Here is a 23,594-nt window from a genome sequence, read left to right as displayed (position 1 = left end):
TCACTTTTGTGGATTGGGGTGATCAGTACTTAGTTCCAAATATTGGGGACGATGCCAGAGCTAAGGATGATGAGAGTTTTAGTATAGCCAATTGGAATCTGTGGTCTGTATATTTGATCATTTCATTAAGGATACCATCAACACCACAGCATTTTTGGGTTGGAGGGTTTTTATTTTGTCCTGTAGTTCATTCAAGGGAATTGGAGAACCCAGTGGGTTCTGGAATCCAGTGGGTTCTGGAATCCAGTGTGTTCTGGAATCCAGTGGGTTCTGGTCGTCTTTAATTGTTGATTCTAAGATCTGCATTTGATCATGTATATATGTTTTTGCTGTTTGTTCTTTGTTATAGAGACAAAAGATTGGAGAAGTGGTTAACCCACACATCTCCATTTTGGATAGATAATTATTTGTGTTGTTGTTTGTTTTCCGTAGTGTATTTCTGTATTGTTTTAGTGATTCACCATAGTGAAGGCGTAGACTCAGGTTTTCTGTGTCTCTTATGTTTTTGGTTGCAGAAGTTTCTCAATTTCTTTCTTATGTTTTTGCATTCCTCATCAAATCATTTGTCATTGTTGATTAGTTTCTTCGGTTTTCTGTTTGACATTTTTAGATTTGATAGGGAAGCTGAGAGGTCAAATACACTGTTAAGATTTTCTACTGCCATGTTTACACCACCATTATTACAGTGGAACGTTTTGTCCAGGAAGTTGTCTAAAAGGGATTGAATTTGATGTTTCCTAATTGTTTTTTGGTAGGTTTCCACACTACATTCCTTCCATCTATAGCATTTCTTAAAATTACTCAGTTCCTTTGGTTTTGATGCCTCATCATTGAGTATTCCTCTGTTCAAGTAGACTGCTGAGATCTGATAGGGGTGTCAGTGGGCTGACTGTGGTCTGATAGGGGTGTCAGTGGGCTGACTGTGATCTGATAGGGGTGGTTACCTACCATAGGAGGCCCCTCAAAGCCTACCATTGACTATGTACATACCCAGCGTGTAACAGAGCTGCAGGAGTTGTGGACTGTTTTTATTGGTTATGTTGTCATAGTTGTGTGGTACAGGGGCATATGGGGGAGGGAATGCTGTCACCTGCAGCCAGGTGTTTGTCCCCCTGTGTGCTGAGGGTGTCAGGTTCTTGTCCGGTTCTAGCATTTAGGTTGCTACAGACTAGTACACGTCCCTGGGCCTGGAAATGATTGATTTCCCCAGCCAGGATGGAGAAGTTGTCTTCATTAAAGTATGAGGATTCTAGTGGGGTGATATAGGTAGCACACAGGAGGACATTTTTCTCTATTAAGATAATTTCCTTTTGAATTTCTAGCTAGATGTAAAATGTTCCTGTTTTGATTAATTTAATAGAGTGAGTTAGGTCTTAGGTCTGGTCTATACCAAATGAGCATATCCCCGGAGTCCCTTCCCTGTTTCATCCTGGTGGTTTGGTGGATTGGACAACCAGCTCTCTGTAACCTAGAGGGTAACCAGTGGGTCCGTGTCCTCTATACCACCCACCTGGTAGTGTGGTGGATGGGACTACCAGCTCTCTGTAACCTAGAGGGTAACCAGTGGGTCCGTCTCCTCTATACCAGGTTTCTTGTAGGATGACAATGTCTGTATTTCTGATTTCTTTGATGAATTCCAGGTTCCTGCTCTTTAGGCCAAAGGCAGATGACCTCAGGCCTTGGATATTCCAGGATGAGATAGTGAAGGCTATAGGTTTCATAAAGTGTCCAATGTTGTTGGTCGTGTGGTTTGGCCTCACGCAGACATCTCCCTCTTTCTGAACATCTCTCTCTCTCACTCTCTCTCAGACTCCATATTTCTGGACCAGTAGCCGCTGGCCTGCCTCAGAGCTGGACTATGGTGAGGTTAAGGGTTAAGTGGGAACTGCATCCGCTGATTCTACCTTGTTTTCTGGCTTCCTCCTCAAGAAATACTGGCGGCCATGACAGAAGTCATACATTAGTTGGATTGGGGGGGTGGTTTGATGGGGGTGTGGTTTGATGGGGGTGTGGTTTGATGGGGGTGTTTCTTGTGTGTCTCCTTGCCATCACCAAGACATACCCATCTGTCAGAACCTTGACCTCAGCTGTTTCTCCCACTCAATCACAACAAAGAACAAGCAGGTTGAGCTCAATAACTACAGGTGAGATAACTATATGGTGAGATACCGGAGGAAGCTTTGAATAGGTCAGTAGCCTACAGAGTAATATGAGAAGAATGCAATTGGGGAATTTATGTAGATATTCTAAAATAAGTGCTTTGATAACTTTCACATGTAGTGACAGGTTCATGTAGAATAAACATCCCTTTACATAAAACCATAGAAGCAGTGTTCTGCTGATATAACAATGTGCACCTTTTAATGTCATTCCCAGCCGATACAGATCCTGTCATTCCCAGATACAGATAATGTCATTCCCAGCCGATACAGATACTGTCATTCCCAGATACAGATACTGTCATTCCCAGCCGATACAGATCCTGTCATTCCCAGATACAGATAATGTCATTCCCAGCCGATACAGATACTGTCATTCCCAGATACAGATACTGTCATTCCCAGTAGATACAGATACTGTCATTCCCAGATACAGATACTGTCGTTCCCAGCCGATACAGATACTGTCATTCCCAGATACAGATAATGTCATTCCCAGATACAGATACTGTCATTCCCAGATACAGATAATGTCATTCCCAGCCGATACAGATACTATCATTCCCAGATACAGATACTGTCATTCCCAGCAGATACAGATACTGTCATTCCCAGCTGATACAGATACGGTCATTCCCAGCAGATACAGATACTGTCATTCCCAGCCGATACAGATACTGTCATTCCCAGCCGATACAGATACTGTCATTCCCAGCTGATACAGATACTGTCATTCCCAGCTGATACAGATACTGTCATTCCCAGATACAGATACTGTCATTCCCAGCTGATACAGATACTGTCATTCCCAGCTGATACAGATACTGTCATTCCCAGATACAGATACTGTCATTCCCAGATACAGAGAACTGTCATTCCCAGCTGATACAGATACTGTCATTCCCAGATACAGATACTGTCATTCCCAGCCGAGACAGATACTGTACCTGGGACAGAAAGGCCCCTGGTCCCCTGTACCTGGGACAGGACGGCCCCTAGTCCCCTGTACCTGGGACAGGACGGCCCCTAGTCCTGTGTCGCTGGTGTCCGTCTGGACCAACATCGGGCGTTACTAGATCTGGATGGGAGCAAAGCGCTTCCTTCAGGTGCCTGAATGCGGCTTCGGTCTCGTCTGACCAGTTCACTGTTTTCAGGAGGTGGGCCCTGGTTAGATTGGCAAGGGGGAGGCGCTAGCTGCAAAGTTGGGGATAAACTGGCTGTAGTATCCCATCCAGCCCCGGGAAGGACTTGACCTGTGTCTTGGTGCGTGGAACGGGCCAGTCACGTACCGCTTGGAGCTTCCTCTCCTGGGGCTTGACTTTCCCCCGTCTGATCAAATACCCCAGGTACTCCACCTCCTCAAACCCCAGCTTGCATTTCTTGGGGTTTGCTGTCAACCCGGCTTACCATATATCCATATAGGCCGCTGCCCACTGTTGGTGGGGTCAGAGGACTTGATCCATCAGGTGCTGGAACATGGGTAGGGCTCCGTTGAGATTGAATGGGAGGACCCGGTACTGATATAAGCTGTCTGGTGTCGAAAACTCTGTCTAATACCCCCCAAACAATTGACGATCCCATCTCTCTGCGGGTGAAAGACGGAGGTCAAGATCTGCTTTCATACCTTGGCCGGTTAGGATCTCGTTCAGGATGCCCACCTGGTTAAAGAGGTGGAATAGCTCCCGGGCGATTCCCCTGGAGACCGCCGCCCGTAGGGATATCGGGTGGCATAATCTACTATTACCAGGATGTACCAGTGTCCTGGTGCCATTTTTACCAGTGGCCCCACTATGTCCATTGCGATCCGTTCAAATGGCAACCTGATGATCAGTAGCGGGACCAGCGGGTTTGGGAAGTGTGCATTTGGGGCGGTGATTTGACACTCCGGGCAGCTGTGGCAAAAGTCTTCCGGTGGAACTGGGCGCCAACCTGTTCCCGGGTCTTCTCCATTCCCAGGTACACCCCCAACAGATGGGTGCGGGCCAGCTCGAGAACAGTTCCCACTTTTCGTTGGAGCAGCAAACAGCACCTCTCGAAGTTCCCCCTGTTGGTGCGACACCTGATACAAAAGGCTTGATTTGGAAATGACGGTATAGCCAGTCACTCACCCCTGAAGTAGCTGGCCATCCACCACTATCACTTGGGCCGCGGCGGCTTTCAAGTTTGCATCCTCTCGAACTGTCCCTTCAGTTGGCCCGTGGCAGATGTCTCGGCTGGTCCCTCAAAATCGATGAGGGAGAGAATGAGCTCCGTTGTCTTGGCTGTTTGTTCTTGGGTCGTTGTCCTGTTTTTATTTTACCTTTTTTTAACTAGGCAAGTCAGTTAAGAACAAATTCTTATTTTCAATGACGGCCTAAGAACAGCGGGTTAACTGCCTGTTCAGGGGCAGAACGACAGATTTGTACCTTGTCAGCTCGGGGGTTTGAACTTGCAACCTTCGGTTGTAGTCCAATGCTCTAACTACTAGGCTACCCTGCCACCCCGAGCTGGAAGGTCCTGAGCGCTCTGGAGCGTTTAAAGATCTCTCTGTACTTTGCTCTGTTCATCTTTCCTTTAGGTGCCTTTTGGCAAATTGTGTTTCCAAGCCAAATCTGAGTTGTTTTGAGGTAGGCTAACTTTAGCTAGCTAGCTAGTTAGGTAGCTAACAAGCCAATGTCAGCTATACTAGCGATGATAGGGATAATGATTATCAAAATATACATAATCAGCAATCTATGGTCTAGCTAACGGTATTCTCACCACCACTGGGGACCAATGAACCCCAACCACGTATTCCGAATGGTAGGATATTAGGGTACTTCGGAAGGGCATGCAAACCATAGTTGGCTGTGGTCAATCTGTATAGGGCTTTTCAGTCTCAAATGGCCGTGATCCTTTGGGTTAGGGTTAACCCTAACCCTAACCCTAACCCTAACCATAGTTGGCTGTGGTCAATCTGTATAGGGCTTTTCAGTCTCAAACGGCCGTGATCCTTTGGGTTCTAACCCTAACCATAGTTGGCTGTGGTCAATCCGTATATGGCTTTTCTGTCTCAAATGTCCGTGATCCTTTGAACTCATTGGGGGCAATAAAACAACAGAGCCATTCAATAAAGGAGGAGTGATTTGAGCGTTGAGCTTGGGAAAAGGGGGCATGAATTGTTTACATAATTCTAATCCAAAACGTACCTTAATTTACTCGTTGTGACCCACTCAGGTTCCAAACTACACTTTAGACAAGACTGACTGTGCCCATATTTATCCTATTTACACTTTGTAATAAATGTTGACACAAAAATGTTTCTGACTCATATCAATGCCTTATAGGCCGTTTTCAAAAGGATAAGTAGTGACAGTCGCTCCTTAAGGGTTAACAGTTGAGGGTTGAGGGTTAGGAGTTGAGGGTTAAAGGTTAAAGGTTAAGGGTTAAGGGTTGAGGGTTGAGGGATAAGGGTTAAGAGAGGTTAAGGGTTAAGAGTTGAGGATTGAGGGTTAAGAGTTGAGGGTTAAAGGTTAAATGTTAAGGGTTAAGAGTTGAGGGTTGAGGGATAAGGGTTAAGAGAGGTTAATGGTTAAGAGTTGAGGGTTGAGGGTTAAGGGTTAAGGGCTAAGAGTTGAGGGTTAAGGGTTAAGGGCTGAGGGTTAGGAGTTGAGGATTAAGAGTTGAGGGTTAAAGGTTAAGAGTTAAGAGTTGACGATTGAGGGTCGAGGGTTAAGAGTTGAGGGTTGATGGTTAAGAGTTGAGGGTTAAGGGTTAAAGGTTAGGCATTGAGGGTATGTTGTGACTTCTGTCATTTATTTGACTACAGTTTGTATGGTCTAAACTGGTCATCTTATCTCTGTCCAGCAATCTATCTGGCTAAGAAGAACATCAGGAAACAGGGGGAGCTGGTGGACTATGAGAAGGTGATTATTCTAACCTATAATTTACCAAACCTTTACTAAACCTTTACTAAACCTGTATTAACCCTTTACTAAACCTGTATTAACCCTTTACTAAACCTTTACTAAACATTTACTAAACATTTACTAAACATTTACTAAACCTTTACTAAACCTGTATTAACCCTTTACTAAACCTTTACTAAACCTTTACTAAACCTGTATTAACCCTTTACTAAACCTTTACTAAACCTTTACTAAACCTGTATTAACCCTTTACTAAACCTGTATTAACCCTTTACTAAACATTTACTAAACATTTACTAAACCTGTATTAACCCTACTAAACATTTACTAAACCTGTATTAACCCTTTACTAAACCTGTATTAACCCTTTACTAAACCTGTATTAACCCTACTAAACATTTACTAAACATTTACTAACCTTTCCTAAACGTTTAGTAAACCTTTCCTAAACCTTTAGTAAACTTTTAGTAAACATTTAGTAAACCTTTCCTAAACCTTTAGTAAACCTTCAGTAAACGTTTCCTAAACCTTTAGTAAACCTTTCCTAAACCTTTAGTAAACCTTTAGTAAACCTTTCCTAAACCTTTAGTAAACCTTTCCTAAACCTTTAGTAAACCTTTAGTAAACCTTTCCCAAACCTTTAGTACACCTTTCCTATCTCCACTATCTGTCTGTCCATCAGTAGGATCACTAACCGTCCTCCTGTCCTTCTCATCCCCTCTCCTCTTCAGGAGAACTACAGCATCCTGCACAAGAGGATTAACCACACCTGGGACTTTGTGGTGATGCAGGCTAGAGAACAGCTCAGGTAACTACACACACACACACTCAGACACACTCAGACACACAAACACACACTCACCTCTCTTAACCCTGTGTGTCTCTCTCTGTGTGTGTGTGTAGGGCCTCTAAGCAGAGAAGGAAGGCTGACCGTATCGTTCTGGAGTGTCAGGAGCAAGCCTACTGGCTGATCAACAAACCATGTGTAAATATGCCACTATACTACCACTATACTACTACTATACAACTAAGATACTACTACTATACTACTATAATACAGCTATGCCTACTACTACTATACTACTAAACTACTACCATAATACTACCATACTACTGCTATACTACTACCATACTACCACTATACTACTATAGTACAAGTATGACTTCTGCCGCTATACTACTACTATACTACCACTATACTACCACTATACTAACTATGCTGCTGCTATACTTGAACTATGACTACTTCTACTGTACTGCTACTATACTGCTACTATACTACTACTATACTACTACTATAATACAGCTATGACTACTACTACTATACTACTACACTACTACTATACTATTATATACAATTATGACTACTACTACTACACTACTACCATACTACTGCTATACTACTACTATACTACTACTATACTACTATAGTACAAGTATGACTTCTGCCGCTATACTACTACTATACTACCACTATACTAACTATGCTGCTGCTATACTTGAACTATGACTACTTCTACTGTACTGCTACTATACTACTACTATACTACTACTATAATACAACTATGACTACTACTACTATACTACTACTATACTACTATTATACTACCAATATACTACTATGCTGCTACTGTACTTGGACTATGACTACTTCTACTATACTGCTACTATACTACTACTATACTACTACTATAATACAACTATGACTACTACTACTATACTACTACTGTAATACTACTATACTACTATTATATTACCACTATACTACTACACTACAACTATGGCTACTACTACTACAGTGCCTTGCGAAAGTATTCGGCCCCCTTGAACTTTGCGACCTTTTGCCACATTTCAGGCTTCAAACATAAAGATATAAAACTGTATTTTTTTGTGAAGAATCAACAACAAGTGGGACACAATCATGAAGTGGAACGACATTTATTGGATATTTCAAACTTTTTTAACAAATCAAAAACTGAAAAATTGGGCGTGCAAAATTATTCAGCCCCCTTAAATTAATACTTTGTAGCGCCACCTTTTGCTGCGATTACAGCTGTAAGTCGCTTCGGGTATGTCTCTATCAGTTTTGCACATCGAGAGACTGAAATATTTTCCCATTCCTCCTTGCAAAACAGCTCGAGCTCAGTGAGGTTGGATGGAGAGCATTTGTGAACAGCAGTTTTCAGTTCTTTCCACAGATTCTCGATTGGATTCAGGTCTGGACTTTGACTTGGCCATTCTAACACCTGGATATGTTTATTTTTGAACCATTCCATTGTAGATTTTGCTTTATGTTTTGGATCATTGTCTTGTTGGAAGACAAATCTCCGTCCCAGTCTCAGGTCTTTTGCAGACTCCATCAAGTTTTCTTCCAGAATGGTCCTGTATTTGGCTCCATCCATCTTCCCATCAATTTTAACCATCTTCCCTGTCCCTGCTGAAGAAAAGCAGGCCCAATCCATGATGCTGCCACCACCATGTTTGACAGTGGGGATGGTGTGTTCAGCTGTGTTGCTTTTACGCCAAACATAACGTTTTGCATTGTTGCCAAAAAGTTCAATTTTGGTTTCATCTGACCAGAGCACCTTCTTCCACATGTTTGGTGTGTCTCCCAGGTGGCTTGTGGCAAACTTTAAACAACACTTTTTATGGATATCTTTAAGAAATGGCTTTCTTCTTGCCACTCTTCCATAAAGGCCAGATTTGTGCAATATACGACTGATTGTTGTTCTATGGACAGAGTCTCCCACCTCTGCTGTAGATCTCTGCAGTTCATCCAGAGTGATCATGGGCCTCTTGGCTGCATCTCTGATCAGTCTTCTCCTTGTATGAGCTGAAAGTTTAGAGGGACGGCCAGGTCTTGGTAGATTTGCAGTGGTCTGATACTCCTTCCATTTCAATATTATCGCTTGCACAGTGCTCCTTGGGATGTTTAAAGCTTGGGAAATATTTTTGTATCCAAATCCGGCTTTAAACTTCTTCACAACAGTATCTCGGACCTGCCTGGTGTGTTCCTTGTTCTTCATGATGCTCTCTGCGCTTTTAATGGACCTCTGAGACTATCACAGTGCAGGTGCATTTCTATGAAGACTTGATTACACACACGTGGATTGTATTTATCATCATTAGTCATTTAGGTCAACATTGCATCATTCAGAGATCCTCACTGAACTTCTGGAGAGAGTTTGCTGCACTGAAAGTAAAGGGGCTGAATAATTTTGCACGCCCAATTTTTCAGTTTTTGATTTGTTAAAAAAGTTTGAAATATCCAATAAATGTCGTTCCACTTCATGATTGTGTCCCACTTGTTGTTGATTCTTCACAAAAAAATACAGTTTTATATCTTTATGTTTGATGCCTGAAATGTGGAAAAAGGTCGCAAAGTTCAAGGGGGCCGAATACTTTCGCAAGGCACTGTATACTACTACTGTAATACTAATATACTACTACTATACTACCAGTATACTGCTATAATACACCTATGAATACCGCCACTATACTACTACTATACTACTATAATACAACTATGGCTACTACCATAATACTATTATACTACTACTATATTACTACTATAATACTACTATACTACTACTATAATACTAATATATTACTGCTATACTACTACTATAATATTACCAGACTACTATAATACAACTATGACTACTACTACCACTATTACTACTATACTACTGCTGCTACTAATACTACTACTACTACAAGTACTGCTACTACTTCTACTACTATTCTACCACTACTACTATAATTATTACTACTACTACTGCTACTACTACTACTACTAATTTTACAAATATTACTATTACTATACTGCTACTACTGTTACTACTACTATGGCTACTAATATTACTACTGCTATACTACTACTTGACTACTACTATACTACAACTATTACTATTTCTACTACTATGCTTCTACTACTACTAGACAACTACTACTACTACTATACTACAACTATAATTATATACTACAACTATGACTACTACTGCTACTACTACTACACTATGACTACACTATGACTACTACTACACTATGACTATTACTATTTCTACTACTACTACTACTACACTACGGCTATTACTATTTCTACTACTACTACTACTACACTACGGCTATTACTATTTCTACTACTACTACTACTATACTACGACTATATTATGACTACTACTAGTACTACTACACTATGACTATTACTATTTCTACTTCTACTACTACTATACTACGACTATACTATGACTACTACTAGTACTACTACACTATGACTATTACTATTTCTACTACTACTACTATACTACGACTATATTATGACTACTACTACTACACTATGACTATTACTATTTCTACTACTACTAATTTTACTAATATTACTACTACTGTACTGCTACTACTATACTACTAATATTACCATTACTAGACTACTACTACTACTATACTACTATTACTACTACTAATACTATACTACTATAACTATACTGCTAATATTACTACTATACTACCATCGACATACTACTAACACTACTGCTACTGCACTGCTACTACTATACTACTATACCACTATCACTATACAACCACTATTACTACTACCATACTACTCATACTACTACTACTATACTACTAATATTACTACTATACAACTATACAACTAATATTAATACTATACGACTGCTATACTATTTATGTTACTACTACTATACTACTATCGCTATACTGCTAATATTACTACTACTATACTACTAATATTACTACTATACGGCTGCTATACTATTTATGTTACTACTACTATACTAGTATAGCTATACTGCTAATATTACTACTACTGCGCTACTACTTTACTACTACTGGACTACTATTATTACTATTACTACTACTACACTGATACTACTGCTATACTGCTACTACTACTACTACTACTATACTAGTAGTACCACTACAGACCAGATCAGTCTAACCCAGACCTAGACCAAATCAGTCTAACCCAGACCCAGACCAGTCTAACCCAGACCCAGACCAGTCTAACCCAGACCAGATCAGTCTAACCCAGACCCAGACCAGATCCATCTAACCCAGACCAGTTTAACTGTCTCAGACACAAAATATGAAGATTTCATCTGTTAAAACCTTCAGCTAGAAAAAATATATAAGGGGAGTGAGGGAGAGAGAGGTAGGGAGAGAGGGAGGGAGGGGGGAGAGGGAGGGAGGGGGTATAGAGACAAGGAGGAGCAGTGAGGGGAGGAGAGAGTGGAGTTGAGGGAGAGGAGGAGAGAGGGTATAGAGGGAGAGCAGGAGAGAGTGGAGGGGAGGGCGCACTTTCTCTTCTGTTCCTTAATTCTCATGAATTAAAGAGGAGGAGCGGAGGAAAAGAGTGAAGAGGAGTGGAGAGAGAGAATGGAGGGAATAAAGATGGAGGAAATAGAGTGGAAAACATGAGCAGGGCTAAGTGCTCACACTCTCTCTCAGAGCTGACTGTGTGTGTGTGTGTGTGTGTGTGTGTGTGTGTGTGTGTGTGTGTGTGTGTGTGTGTGTGTGTGTGTGTGTGTGTGTGTGTGTGTGCGTGTGTGCGTGTGTGTGTGTGTGTGTGTGTGTCAGCTGACCAAGATGGCGTAGCAGTTGAACTTCTGTTTTTGTCTTGTCCCGTGTACAGTCGTGGCCAAAAGTTTTGAGAATGACAAATATTCATTTTCACAAAGTCTGCTGCCTCAGTTTGTATGATGGCAATTTGCATATACTCCAGAACGTTATGAAGAGTGATCAGATGAATTGCAATTAGTTGCAAAGTCCCTCTTTGCCATGCAAATTAACTGAATCGCAAAAAAACATTTCCACTGCATTTCAGCCCTGCCACAAAAGGACCAGCTGACCTCATGTCAGTGATTATCTCGTTAACACAGGTGTGAGTGTTGACGAGGACAAGGCTGGAGATCACTCTGTCATGCTGATTGAGTTCGAATAACAGACTGGAAGCTTCAAAAGGAGGGTGGTGCTTAGAATCATTGTTATTCCTCTGTCAACCATGGTTACCTGCAAGGAAACACGTGCTGTCGTCATTGCTTTGCACAAAAAGGGCTTCACAGGCAAGGATATTGCTGCCAGTAAAATTGCACCTAAATCAACCATTTATCGGATCATCAAGAACTTTAAAGAGAGTGGTTCAATTGTTGTAAAGAAGGCTTTAGGGCGCGCAAGAAAGTCCAACAAGCGGTAGGACTGTCTCCTAAAGTTGATTCAGCTGCGTGATCGGAGCACCACCAGTACAGAGCTTGCTCAGGAATGGCAACAGGCAGGTGTGAGTGCATCTGCACGCACAGTGAGGCAAAGACGTTTGGAGAACGGCCTGGTGTCAAGAAGGGCAGCAAAGAAGCCACTTCTCTCCAGGAAAAACATCAGGGACAGACTGATTTTCTGCAAAAGGTACAGGGATTGGACTGCTGAGGACTGAGGTAAAGTCATTTTCACTGATGAATCCCCTTTCCGATTGTTTGGGGCATCCGGAAAAAAGCTTGTCTGGAGAAGACAAGGTGAGCGCTACCATCAGTCCTGTGTTATGCCAACAGTAAAGCATCCTGAGACCATTCATGTGTGGGGTTGCTTCTCAGCCAAGGGAGTGGGCTCACTCACACTTTTTCCTAAGAACACAACAATGAATAAAGAATGGTACCAACACATCCTCCAAGAGCAACTTTTCCCAACCATCCAGGAACAGTTTGGTGACGAACAATGCCTTTTCCAACACGATGGAGCACCTTGCCATAAGGCAAAAGTGATAACTAAGTGGCTTGGGGAACAAAACATCGATATTTTGGGTCCATGACCAGGAAACTCCCCAGACATTAATCCCACTGAAAACTTGTGGTCAATCCTCAAGAGGCGGGTGGACAAACAAAAACCTACAAATTCTGACAAACTCCAAGCGTTGATTATGCAAGAATGGGCTGCCATCAGTCAGAATGTGGCCCAGAAGTTAATTGACAGCATGGACTGCAGGGGTCTTGAAAAAGAAGTGTCAACACTGCAAAAATGTACTCTTTGCATCAACTTCATGTAATTGTCAATAAAGGCCTTTGACACTTATGAAATGCTTGTAATTATACTTCAGTATTCCCGTTAGATGAATTCACATAGTTCTTATGTGTTCATTAACCAATTCAATTAAAACACTCTGTCAGTTTCTAAGAATTTGTAAGGTTCTTATTTGCATAAAATAGACAGAGACCAGTCAACCAAAATTAGCCTAAGGCGTTTATTCGCGAGAGCTCTGGTCATAATATCATGTACATTGGTTTATATACCTCACATTTCATCATAAATGTCCCTCCTCCTCTCAGATACAACGACAATATAGTTCACAAGCCTTCTCACATTGTCTGCCACCTGTTAGACAATCTACTACAAGCCCAAGGTCTCTCCCCTCCCTGGGTAGGAACAGAAAGTCCTTGTTCTAATTCTTGACTAAAACTACACACATTATATTCAGTGTTATGATTATAATAAGATTCATACATTCATACAGTAAGAGTAGTATTCTGTTTAGTTATAGTTCTAAGCTAAATGTATACACAATTAAGCATTATTCATAAAAATCCCATAACAATTCCATAGTAACATCTGACAAAAATATCTAAAGACACTGAAGCAGCAGACTTTGTGAAAATTCATATTTGTGTCATTCTCAAAACTTTTGGCCATGACTGAAAATATAATGTTCTTTGTTTTCTTCATATATATTTTGTATATGTTTCTAATCTCAATTTCCATCTACGGACTGAACATGCTCTTCTGCAACCCGCCTCACCCTATGTGGTACGGATCTGCTTTTTTTATACTTTAGAACCGGAACCCCCCACCAGAAGCTAGCCAGCTAACTAGCTACTAGCCAGTTAGCCACTGCTAGCGATCATCACCGTTAACATGGACATCAGCCAGCCTCAGCCCGGTCAATTCCTGCCAGTCTGCACAGCGCGATATACCCAGAGCATATCGGACTACTTTTTGTCTACCACATCTCCGGATTCCTACTGCAAGTTCTGAACCTTTACACCAGATCATCGCAGCTGGCTAGCTGCTATCCGAGTGGCTATTCCTGGCTAACGTCTCTGTCCTGAAGCAAGCACCAGTTAGCCTGGGGCTAGCCTCAAGCTAGGCCCATCTCCTGGCTAGCCGAAGAGGTTCGTTAGCCAATTCTTGGGCTACAATACCTCGTTTGCCAATTGGCCTGGACCCTTTAAGGTCGGCACGGAGCCCCGACGATCCATCACGACTGGTCTGTCGACATAACCGTCTGAGGTGGTTTCAACAGGGTCTTCCGTCGCGACGTCCCCAGAGGCCCATCTGGTATCCCCGGCCCGCTAGCTGTCTGAATCGCTGTGTCTTCAGCTCACCTAGCATAGTAGCACTACTGAATCGCTGTGTCTCCAGCTCGCCTAGAGTAGTAGCACTACTGAATCACTGTGTCTCTAGCTCGCCTAGAGTAGTAGCACTACTGAATCGCTGTGTCTCCAGATCACCTAGCGTAGTAGCACTACTGAATCGCTGTGTCTCCAGCTAGCCTAGCGTAGTAGCACTAATAAATTGGCTCCCTGAGTCATCTATTGCTACTCACCTGACCCGATATTCACTCTGCTACACATGCCTCTCCCTAATGTCAATATGCCTTGTCTATTGCTGTTTTGGTTAGTGATTATTGTCTTATTTCACTGTAGAGCCTCAAACCATGCTCAATATGCCTTAGCTAGGCCTTTTGTTCCTCTCCCCACACATGCGGTGACCACATTAACTGGTGCCTCTAGAGACAAATCCTCTCTCATCGCTACTCAATGCCTAGGTTTACCTCGACTGTACTCACATCCTACCATACCCTTGTCTGTACATTATGCCTTGAATCTATTCTTCCGTGCCCAGAAACCTGCTCCTTTAACTCTCTGTTCCGAACGCACTAGACTACCATTTCTTATAGCCTTTAGCCGTACCCTTATCCTACTCCTCCTCTGTTCCTCTGGTGATGTAGAGGTTAACCCAGGCCCTGCAGCCCCCTGCACCGCTCCTATTCCCGAGGAGCTCTCATTTGTTGACTTCTGTAACCGTAAAAGCCTGGTTTCATGCACGTTAACATTAGAAGCCTCCTCCCAAAGTTTGTTTTATTCACTGCCTTAGCACACTCTGCCAACCCGGATGGCCTAGCCGTGTCTGAATCCTGGCTTAAGAAGGCCACCAAAAATTTTGACATTTCCATTCCTAACTATAACATTTTCCGACAACATAGAACCGCCAAAGGGGGTGGAGTTGCAATCTACTGCAGAGACAACCTGAAAAATTCTGTAATGCTATCCAGGACTATGCCCAAACAATTAGAGCTTCTACTTTAAAAAATCCACCTTTCCAGAAACAAGTTTCTCACCATTGCGGCTTGCTATAGACCCCCGCTGCCCCCAGCTGCCCCCAGCTGTGCCTTGGACACCATATGTGAATTGATTGCCCCCCATCTATCTTCAGAGCTCATACTGTTAGGTGACCTAAACTGGGACATGCTTAACAACCCAAACATCCTACAATCTAAACTAGATGCCCTCAATCTCACACAAATCATCAAGGAACCTACCATGGACACCCTCTTAGATTATCATCCTGACCAACCTGCCCTCTACATACACCTCTGCTGTCTTCAACCAGGATCTCAGCAATCACTGCCTCATTGCCTTCGTGTGTAATGGGTCCGTAGTCATACGACCACCCCTCATCACTGTCAAAACGCTCCCTAAAACACTTCAGCGAACAGGCCTTTCTAATCGACCTGGCCCGGGTATCCTGGAAGGATATTGACCTCATCCCGTCAACAGACGATGCCTGGTTGCATGCCCGATTCAAAAAATGTAGAACTAAGAACAGATATAGCCCTTGATTCACTCCAGACTTGACTGCCCTTGACCAGCACAAAAACATCCTGTGGCGTTCTGCATTAGCATCAAATAGCCCCCGCAATATGCAACTTTTCAGGGAAGTCAGGAACAAATATACACAGGCAGTTAGGAAAGCTAAGGCTAGCTATTTCAAACAGAAATGTGCATCCTGTAGCACTAATTCCAAAAAGCTCTGGGTCACTGCAAAGTCCATTGAGAATAAGAGCACCTCCTCCCAGCTGCCCACTGCACTGAGGCTTGGAAACAATGTCACCACCGATAAATCTACGATAATCGATCATTTCAGTAAAGCATTGCTTCAATAACCATGCTTCCACCTGGCTACCCCAACCCCGGCCAACGGCTTCGCATCCCCTGCAGCAACTAGCCCAAGCCCCCCCTTCCTCTCCTTCACCCAAATCCAGACAGCTGATGTTCTGAAAGAGATTCAGAATCTGGATCCCTACAAATCAGCCGAGCTAAACAATCTGGACCCCTACAAATCAGCTGGGCTAGACCATCTGGACCCCTACAAATCAGCTGGGCTAAACAATCTGGAGCCTACAAATCAGATGGACAATCTGGACCCTACAAATCAGCAGGGCTAATCAATCTGGAACCCTACAAATCAGCTGGGCTAGACAATCTGGACCCCTACAAATCAGCTGGACAATCTGGACCCTACAAATCAGCTGGACAATCTGGACCCCTACAAATAAGCTGGGCTAGACAATATGGACCCCTACAAATTAGCTGGGCTGGAAAATCTGGATCCCTACAAATCAGCTGGGCTGGACAATCTGGACCCCTACAAATCAGCTGGGCTAGACAATCTGGACCCCTACAAATCAGCTGGGCAATCTGGACCCTACAAATCAGCCGGACAATCTGGACCCCTGCAAATCAGCTCGGCTAGACCACCTGGACCCCTACAAATCAGCTGGGCTAAACAATCGGGACCCTACAAATCAGCTGGACAATCTGGACCCTACAAATCAGCTGGGCTAAACAATCTGGACCCCTACAAATCAGCTTTGCTAGACAATCTGGACCCCTACAAAACAGGTGGACAATCTGGACCCCTACAAATCAGCTGGACAATCTGGACCCCTACAAATTAGCTGGGCTGGACAATCTGGACCCCTAAAAATCAGCTGGGCTGGACAATCTGGACCCCTACAAGTCAGCTTGGAAATATGGACCCCTACAAAACAGCTGGACAATCTGGACCCCTACAAATCAGCTGGACAATCTGGACCCCTACTATTCAGCTGGGCTGGACATTCTGGACCCCTACAAATCAGCTGGGCAATCTGGACCCCTACAAATCAGCTGGGCTAGACAATCTGGAACCCTACAAATCAGCTAGACAATCTGGACCCCTACAAATCAGCTGGACAATCTGGAATCGTACAAATCAGCTGGACAATCTGGACCCTACAAATCAGCCGGGCAATCTGGACACCTACAAATCAGCTGGGCTAGACAATCTGGAACCCTACAAATCAGCTGGACAATCTGGACCCCTACAAATCAGCTGGACAATCTGGAATCGTACAAATCAGCTGGACAATCTGGACCCTACAAATCAGCTGGGCAATCTGGACACCTAAAAATCAGCTGGGCTAGACAATCTGGAACCCTACAAATCAGCTAGACAATCTGGACCCCTACAAATCAGCTGGACAATCTGGACCCCTACAAATCAGCTGGGCATTCTGGACCCCTACAAAACAGCTGGACAATCTGGACCCCTACAAGTCAGTTGGGAAATCTGGACCCTACGAATCAGCTGGACAATCTGGACCGTACAAATCAGCTGGACAATATGGACCCGTACAAATCAGCTGGACAATCTGGACCCTACAAATCAGCTGGACAATCTGGACCCCTACTATTCAGCTGGGCTGGACATTCTGGACCCCTACAAATCAGCTGGGCAATCTGGACCCCTACAAATCAGCTGGGCTAGACAATCTGGAACCCTACAAATCAGCTAGACAATCTGGACCCCTACAAATCAGCTGGACAATCTGGAATCGTACAAATCAGCTGGACAATCTGGACCCTACAAATCAGCCGGGCAATCTGGACACCTACAAATCAGCTGGGCTAGACAATCTGGAACCCTACAAATCAGCTGGACAATCTGGACCCCTACAAATCAGCTGGACAATCTGGAATCGTACAAATCAGCTGGACAATCTGGACCCCTACAAATAAGCTGGACAATCTGGACCCCTACAAATCAGCTGGGCTAAACAATCTGGACCCTACAAATCAGCTGGGCTAAACATTCTGGACCCCTACTAATCAGCTGGGCTGGACAATCTGCACCCTTTAAATTAGCTGGGCAATCTGGACCCCTACAAATCAGATGGACAATCTGGACCCATACATATCAGCTGGACAATCTGGACCCCTACAAATCAGCTGGACAATCTGGACCCCTACATATCAGCTGGACAATCTGGACCCCTACATATCAGCTGGACAATCTGGACCCTTACATTTCAGCTGGACAATATGGACCCCTACAAATCAGCTGGACAATCTGGAACCCTACAAATCAGCTGGACAATCTGGACCCCTACATATCAGCTGGACCATCTGGACCCTACAAATCAGCTGGGCTGGACAAACTGGAACCCTACATATCAGCTGGACAATCTGGGCCCCTACATATCAGCTGGACAATCTGGACCCTTACATTTCAGCTGGACAATCTGGACCCCCACAAATCAGCTGGACAATTTGGACCCCTACATATCAGCTGGACAATATGGACCCCTACATATCAGCTGGACAATCTGGACCCCTACAAATCAGCTCGACCATCTGGACCCCTACAAATAAGCTGGACAATCTGGACCCCTACAAATCAGCTGGGCTACACAATCTGGACCCCTACAAATAAACTGGGCAATCTGGATCCCTACAAATCAGCTGGGCTAAACAATCTGGACCCCCACAAATCAGTTGGACAATTTGGACCCCTACATATCAGCTGGACAATCTGGACCCCTACAAATCAGCTCGACCATCTGGACCCCTACAAATAAGCTGGACAATCTGGACCCCTACAAATCAGCTGGGCTAAACAATCTGGACCCCTACAAATAAACTGGGCAATCTGGATCCCTACAAATCAGCTGGGCTAAACAATCTGGACCCCTACAAATCAGCTGGACAATCTGGACCCTACAAATCAGCTGGGCTAAACAATCTGGACCCCTACATATCAGCTGGACAATCCGGACCCTACAAATCAGCTGGACAATCTGGACCCCTACAAATCAGCTGGACAATCTGGACCCCTACAAATCAGCTGGGCAATCTGGACCCTTAGAAATCAGCTGGACAATCTGGACCCTACTAATCAGCTGGGCTAAACATTCTGGACCCCTACAAATCAGCTGGGCTGGACAATCTGCACCCTTCAAATTAGCTGGGCAATCTGGACCCCTACTAATCAGCTGGACAATCTGGACCCCTACATATCACCTGGACAATCTGGACCCCTACATATCAGCTGGACAATCTGGACCCTTACATTTCAGCTGGACAATATGGACCCCTACAAATCAGCTGGACAATCTGGAACCCTACAAATCAGCTGGACAATCTGGACCCCTACATATCAGCTGGACCATCTGGACCCTACAAATCAGCTGGGCTGGACAAACTGGAACCCTACATATCAGCTGGACAGTCTGTACCCCTACATATCAGCTGGACAATCAGGACCCCTACTTATCAGCTGGACAATCTGGACCCCTATATATCAGCTGGACAATCCAGACCCTACAAATCAGCTGGATAATCTGGACCCTTACAAATCAGCTGGGCAATCTGGATCCCTACAAATCAGCTGGGCTAAACAATCTGGACCCCTACATATCAGCTGGACAATCCGGACCCTACAAATAGCTGGACAATCTGGACCCCTACAAATCAGCTGGACAATCTGGACCCCTACAAATCAGCTGGGCAATCTGGACCCCTACATATCAGCTGGGCATTCTGGACCCCTACAAAACAGCTGGACAATCTGGACCCCTACAAGTCAGCTGGGAAATCTGGACCCTACAAATCAGCTGGACAATCTGGACCCGTACAAATCAGCTGGACAATATGGACCCGTACAAATCAGCTGGACAATCTGGACTCTACAAATCAGCTGGACAATCTGGAATCGTACAAATCAGCTGGACAATATGGACCGCTAGAAATCAGCTGGACAATCTGGAACCCTACAAATCAGCTGGACAATCTGGACCCCTACATATCAGCTGGACCATCTGGACCCTACAAATCAGCTGGGCTGGACAAACTGGAACCCTACATATCAGCTGGACAATCTGGGCCCCTACATATCAGCTGGACAATCTGGACCCTTACATTTCAGCTGGACAATCTGGACCCCCACAAATCAGCTGGACAATTTGTACCCCTACATATCAGCTGGACAATATGGACCCCTACATATCAGCTGGACAATCTGGACCCCTACAAATCAGCTCGACCATCTGGACCCCTACAAATAAGCTGGACAATCTGGACCCCTACAAATCAGCTGGGCTAAACAATCTGGACCCTACAAATCAGCTGGGCTAAACATTCTGGACCCCTACTAATCAGCTGGGCTGGACAATCTGCACCCTTTAAATTAGCTGGGCAATCTGGACCCCTACAAATCAGATGGACAATCTGGACCCCTACATATCAGCTGGACAATCTGGACCCCTACAAATCAGCTGGACAATCTGGACCCCTACATATCAGCTGGACAATCTGGACCCCTACATATCAGCTGGACAATCTGGACCCTTACATTTCAGCTGGACAATATGGACCCCTACAAATCAGCTGGACAATCTGGAACCCTACAAATCAGCTGGACAATCTGGACCCCTACATATCAGCTGGACCATCTGGACCCTACAAATCAGCTGGGCTGGACAAACTGGAACCCTACATATCAGCTGGACAATCTGGGCCCCTACATATCAGCTGGACAATCTGGACCCTTACATTTCAGCTGGACAATCTGGACCCCCACAAATCAGCTGGACAATTTGGACCCCTACATATCAGCTGGACAATATGGACCCCTACATATCAGCTGGACAATCTGGACCCCTACAAATCAGCTCGACCATCTGGACCCCTACAAATAAGCTGGACAATCTGGACCCCTACAAATCAGCTGGGCTACACAATCTGGACCCCTAGAAATAAACTGGGCAATCTGGATCCCTACAAATCAGCTGGGCTAAACAATCTGGACCCCCACAAATCAGTTGGACAATTTGGACCCCTACATATCAGCTGGACAATCTGGACCCCTACAAATCAGCTCGACCATCTGGACCCCTACAAATAAGCTGGACAATCTGGACCCCTACAAATCAGCTGGGCTAAACAATCTGGACCCCTACAAATAAACTGGGCAATCTGGATCCCTACAAATCAGCTGGGCTAAACAATCTGGACCCCTACAAATCAGCTGGACAATCTGGACCCTACAAATCAGCTGGGCTAAACAATCTGGACCCCTACATATCAGCTGGACAATCCGGACCCTACAAATCAGCTGGACAATCTGGACCCCTACAAATCAGCTGGACAATCTGGACCCCTACAAATCAGCTGGGCAATCTGGACCCTTACAAATCAGCTGGACAATCTGGACCCTACTAATCAGCTGGGCTAAACATTCTGGACCCCTACAAATCAGCTGGGCTGGACAATCTGCACCCTTCAAATTAGCTGGGCAATCTGGACCCCTACTAATCAGCTGGACAATCTGGACCCCTACATATCACCTGGACAATCTGGACCCCTACATATCAGCTGGACAATCTGGACCCTTACATTTCAGCTGGACAATATGGACCCCTACAAATCAGCTGGACAATCTGGAACCCTACAAATCAGCTGGACAATCTGGACCCCTACATATCAGCTGGACCATCTGGACCCTACAAATCAGCTGGGCTGGACAAACTGGAACCCTACATATCAGCTGGACAATCTGGGCCCCTACATATCAGCTGGACAATCTGGACCCTTACATTTCAGCTGGACAATCTGGACCCCCACAAATCAGCTGGACAATTTGGACCCCTACATATCAGCTGGACAATATGGACCCCTACATATCAGCTGGACAATCTGGACCCCTACAAATCAGCTGGGCTACACAATCTGGACCCCTACAAATAAACTGGGCAATCTGGATCCCTACAAATCAGCTGGGCTAAACAATCTGGACCCCCACAAATCAGTTGGACAATTTGGACCCCTACATATCAGCTGGACAATCTGGACCCCTACAAATCAGCTCGACCATCTGGACCCCTACAAATAAGCTGGACAATCTGGACCCCTACAAATCAGCTGGGCTAAACAATCTGGACCCCTACAAATAAACTGGGCAATCTGGATCCCTACAAATCAGCTGGGCTAAACAATCTGGACCCCTACAAATAAGCTGGACAATCTGGACCCCTACAAATCAGCTGGGCTAAACAATCTGGACCCCTACAAATAAACTGGACAATCCGGACCCTACAAATCAGCTGGACAATCTGGACCCCTACAAATCAGCTGGACAATTTTTATTTTATTTTTTTATTTTACCTTTATTTAACCAGGCAAGTCAGTTAAGAACAAATTCTTATTTTCAATGACGGCCTGGGAACAGTGGGTTAACTGCCTGTTCAGGGGCAGAACGACAGATTTGTACCTTGTCAGCTCGGGGGTTTGAACTCACAACCTTCCGGTTACTAGTCCAACGCTCTAACCACTAGGCTACCCTGACGCCACAATCTGGACCCCTACAAATCAGCTGGGCAATCTGGACCCTTACAAATCAGCTGGACAATCTGGACCTTACTAATCAGCTGGGCTAAACATTCTGGACCCCTACAAATCAGCTGGGCTGGACAATCTGCACCCTTCAAATTAGCTGGGCAATCTGGACCCCTACAAATCAGCTGGACAATCTGGACCCCTACATATCAGCTGGACAATCTGGACCCCTACATATCAGCTGGACCATCTGGACCCTACAAATCAGCTGGGCTGGACAAACTGGAACTCTACATATCAGCTGGACAATCTGGACCCCTACATATCAGCTGGAGGATGCCAGGTAGTCCTAGGACCATGCCCCAGGACTACCTGACATGATGACTCCTTGCTGTCCCCAGTCCACCTGGCTGTGCTGCTGCTCCAGTTTCAACTGTTCTGCCTTATTATTATTCGACCATGCTGGTCATTTATGAACATTTGAACATCTTGGCCATGTTCTGTTATAATCTCCACCCGGCACAGCCAGAAGAGGACTGGCCATCCCACATATGCTCTCTCTAATTCTCTCTTTCTTTCTCTCTCTCGGAGGACCTGAGCCCTAGGACCATGCCCCAGGAATACCTGACATGATGACTCCTTGCTGTCCCCAGTCCACCTGACTGTGCTGCTGCTCCAGTTTCAACTATTCTGCCTTATTATTATTCGACCATGTTGGTCATTTATGAACATTTGAACATCTTGACCATGTTTTGTTATAATCTCCACCCGGCACAGCCAGAAGAGGACTGGCCACCCCACATAGCCTGGTTCCTCTCTAGGTTTCT

The 23,594-nt window shown here is 44.5% G+C and overlaps 1 protein-coding gene across 1 annotated transcript in view; it reads left to right on the top strand.

Moving 5' to 3' along the window:
• The window catches only part of LOC118936643 (regulator of G-protein signaling 11-like), a 72,879-nt gene that overhangs the window by 13,655 nt on the left and 35,630 nt on the right, over positions 1-23,594 (top strand). The window contains exons 5-8 of the mRNA XM_036973601.1: positions 1,810-1,861; positions 5,985-6,043; positions 6,778-6,854; positions 6,950-7,031. Coding sequence (XP_036829496.1) covers positions 1,810-1,861; positions 5,985-6,043; positions 6,778-6,854; positions 6,950-7,031 — 270 coding nt within the window. The remainder of the gene's footprint in view (positions 1-1,809; positions 1,862-5,984; positions 6,044-6,777; positions 6,855-6,949; positions 7,032-23,594) is intronic.

This window comes from Oncorhynchus mykiss, unplaced genomic scaffold (assembly GCF_013265735.2).
Source record: "Oncorhynchus mykiss isolate Arlee unplaced genomic scaffold, USDA_OmykA_1.1 un_scaffold_274, whole genome shotgun sequence".
NCBI lineage: Eukaryota > Metazoa > Chordata > Actinopteri > Salmoniformes > Salmonidae > Oncorhynchus > Oncorhynchus mykiss.
This window is presented reverse-complemented; position numbering and strand designations above follow the sequence as displayed.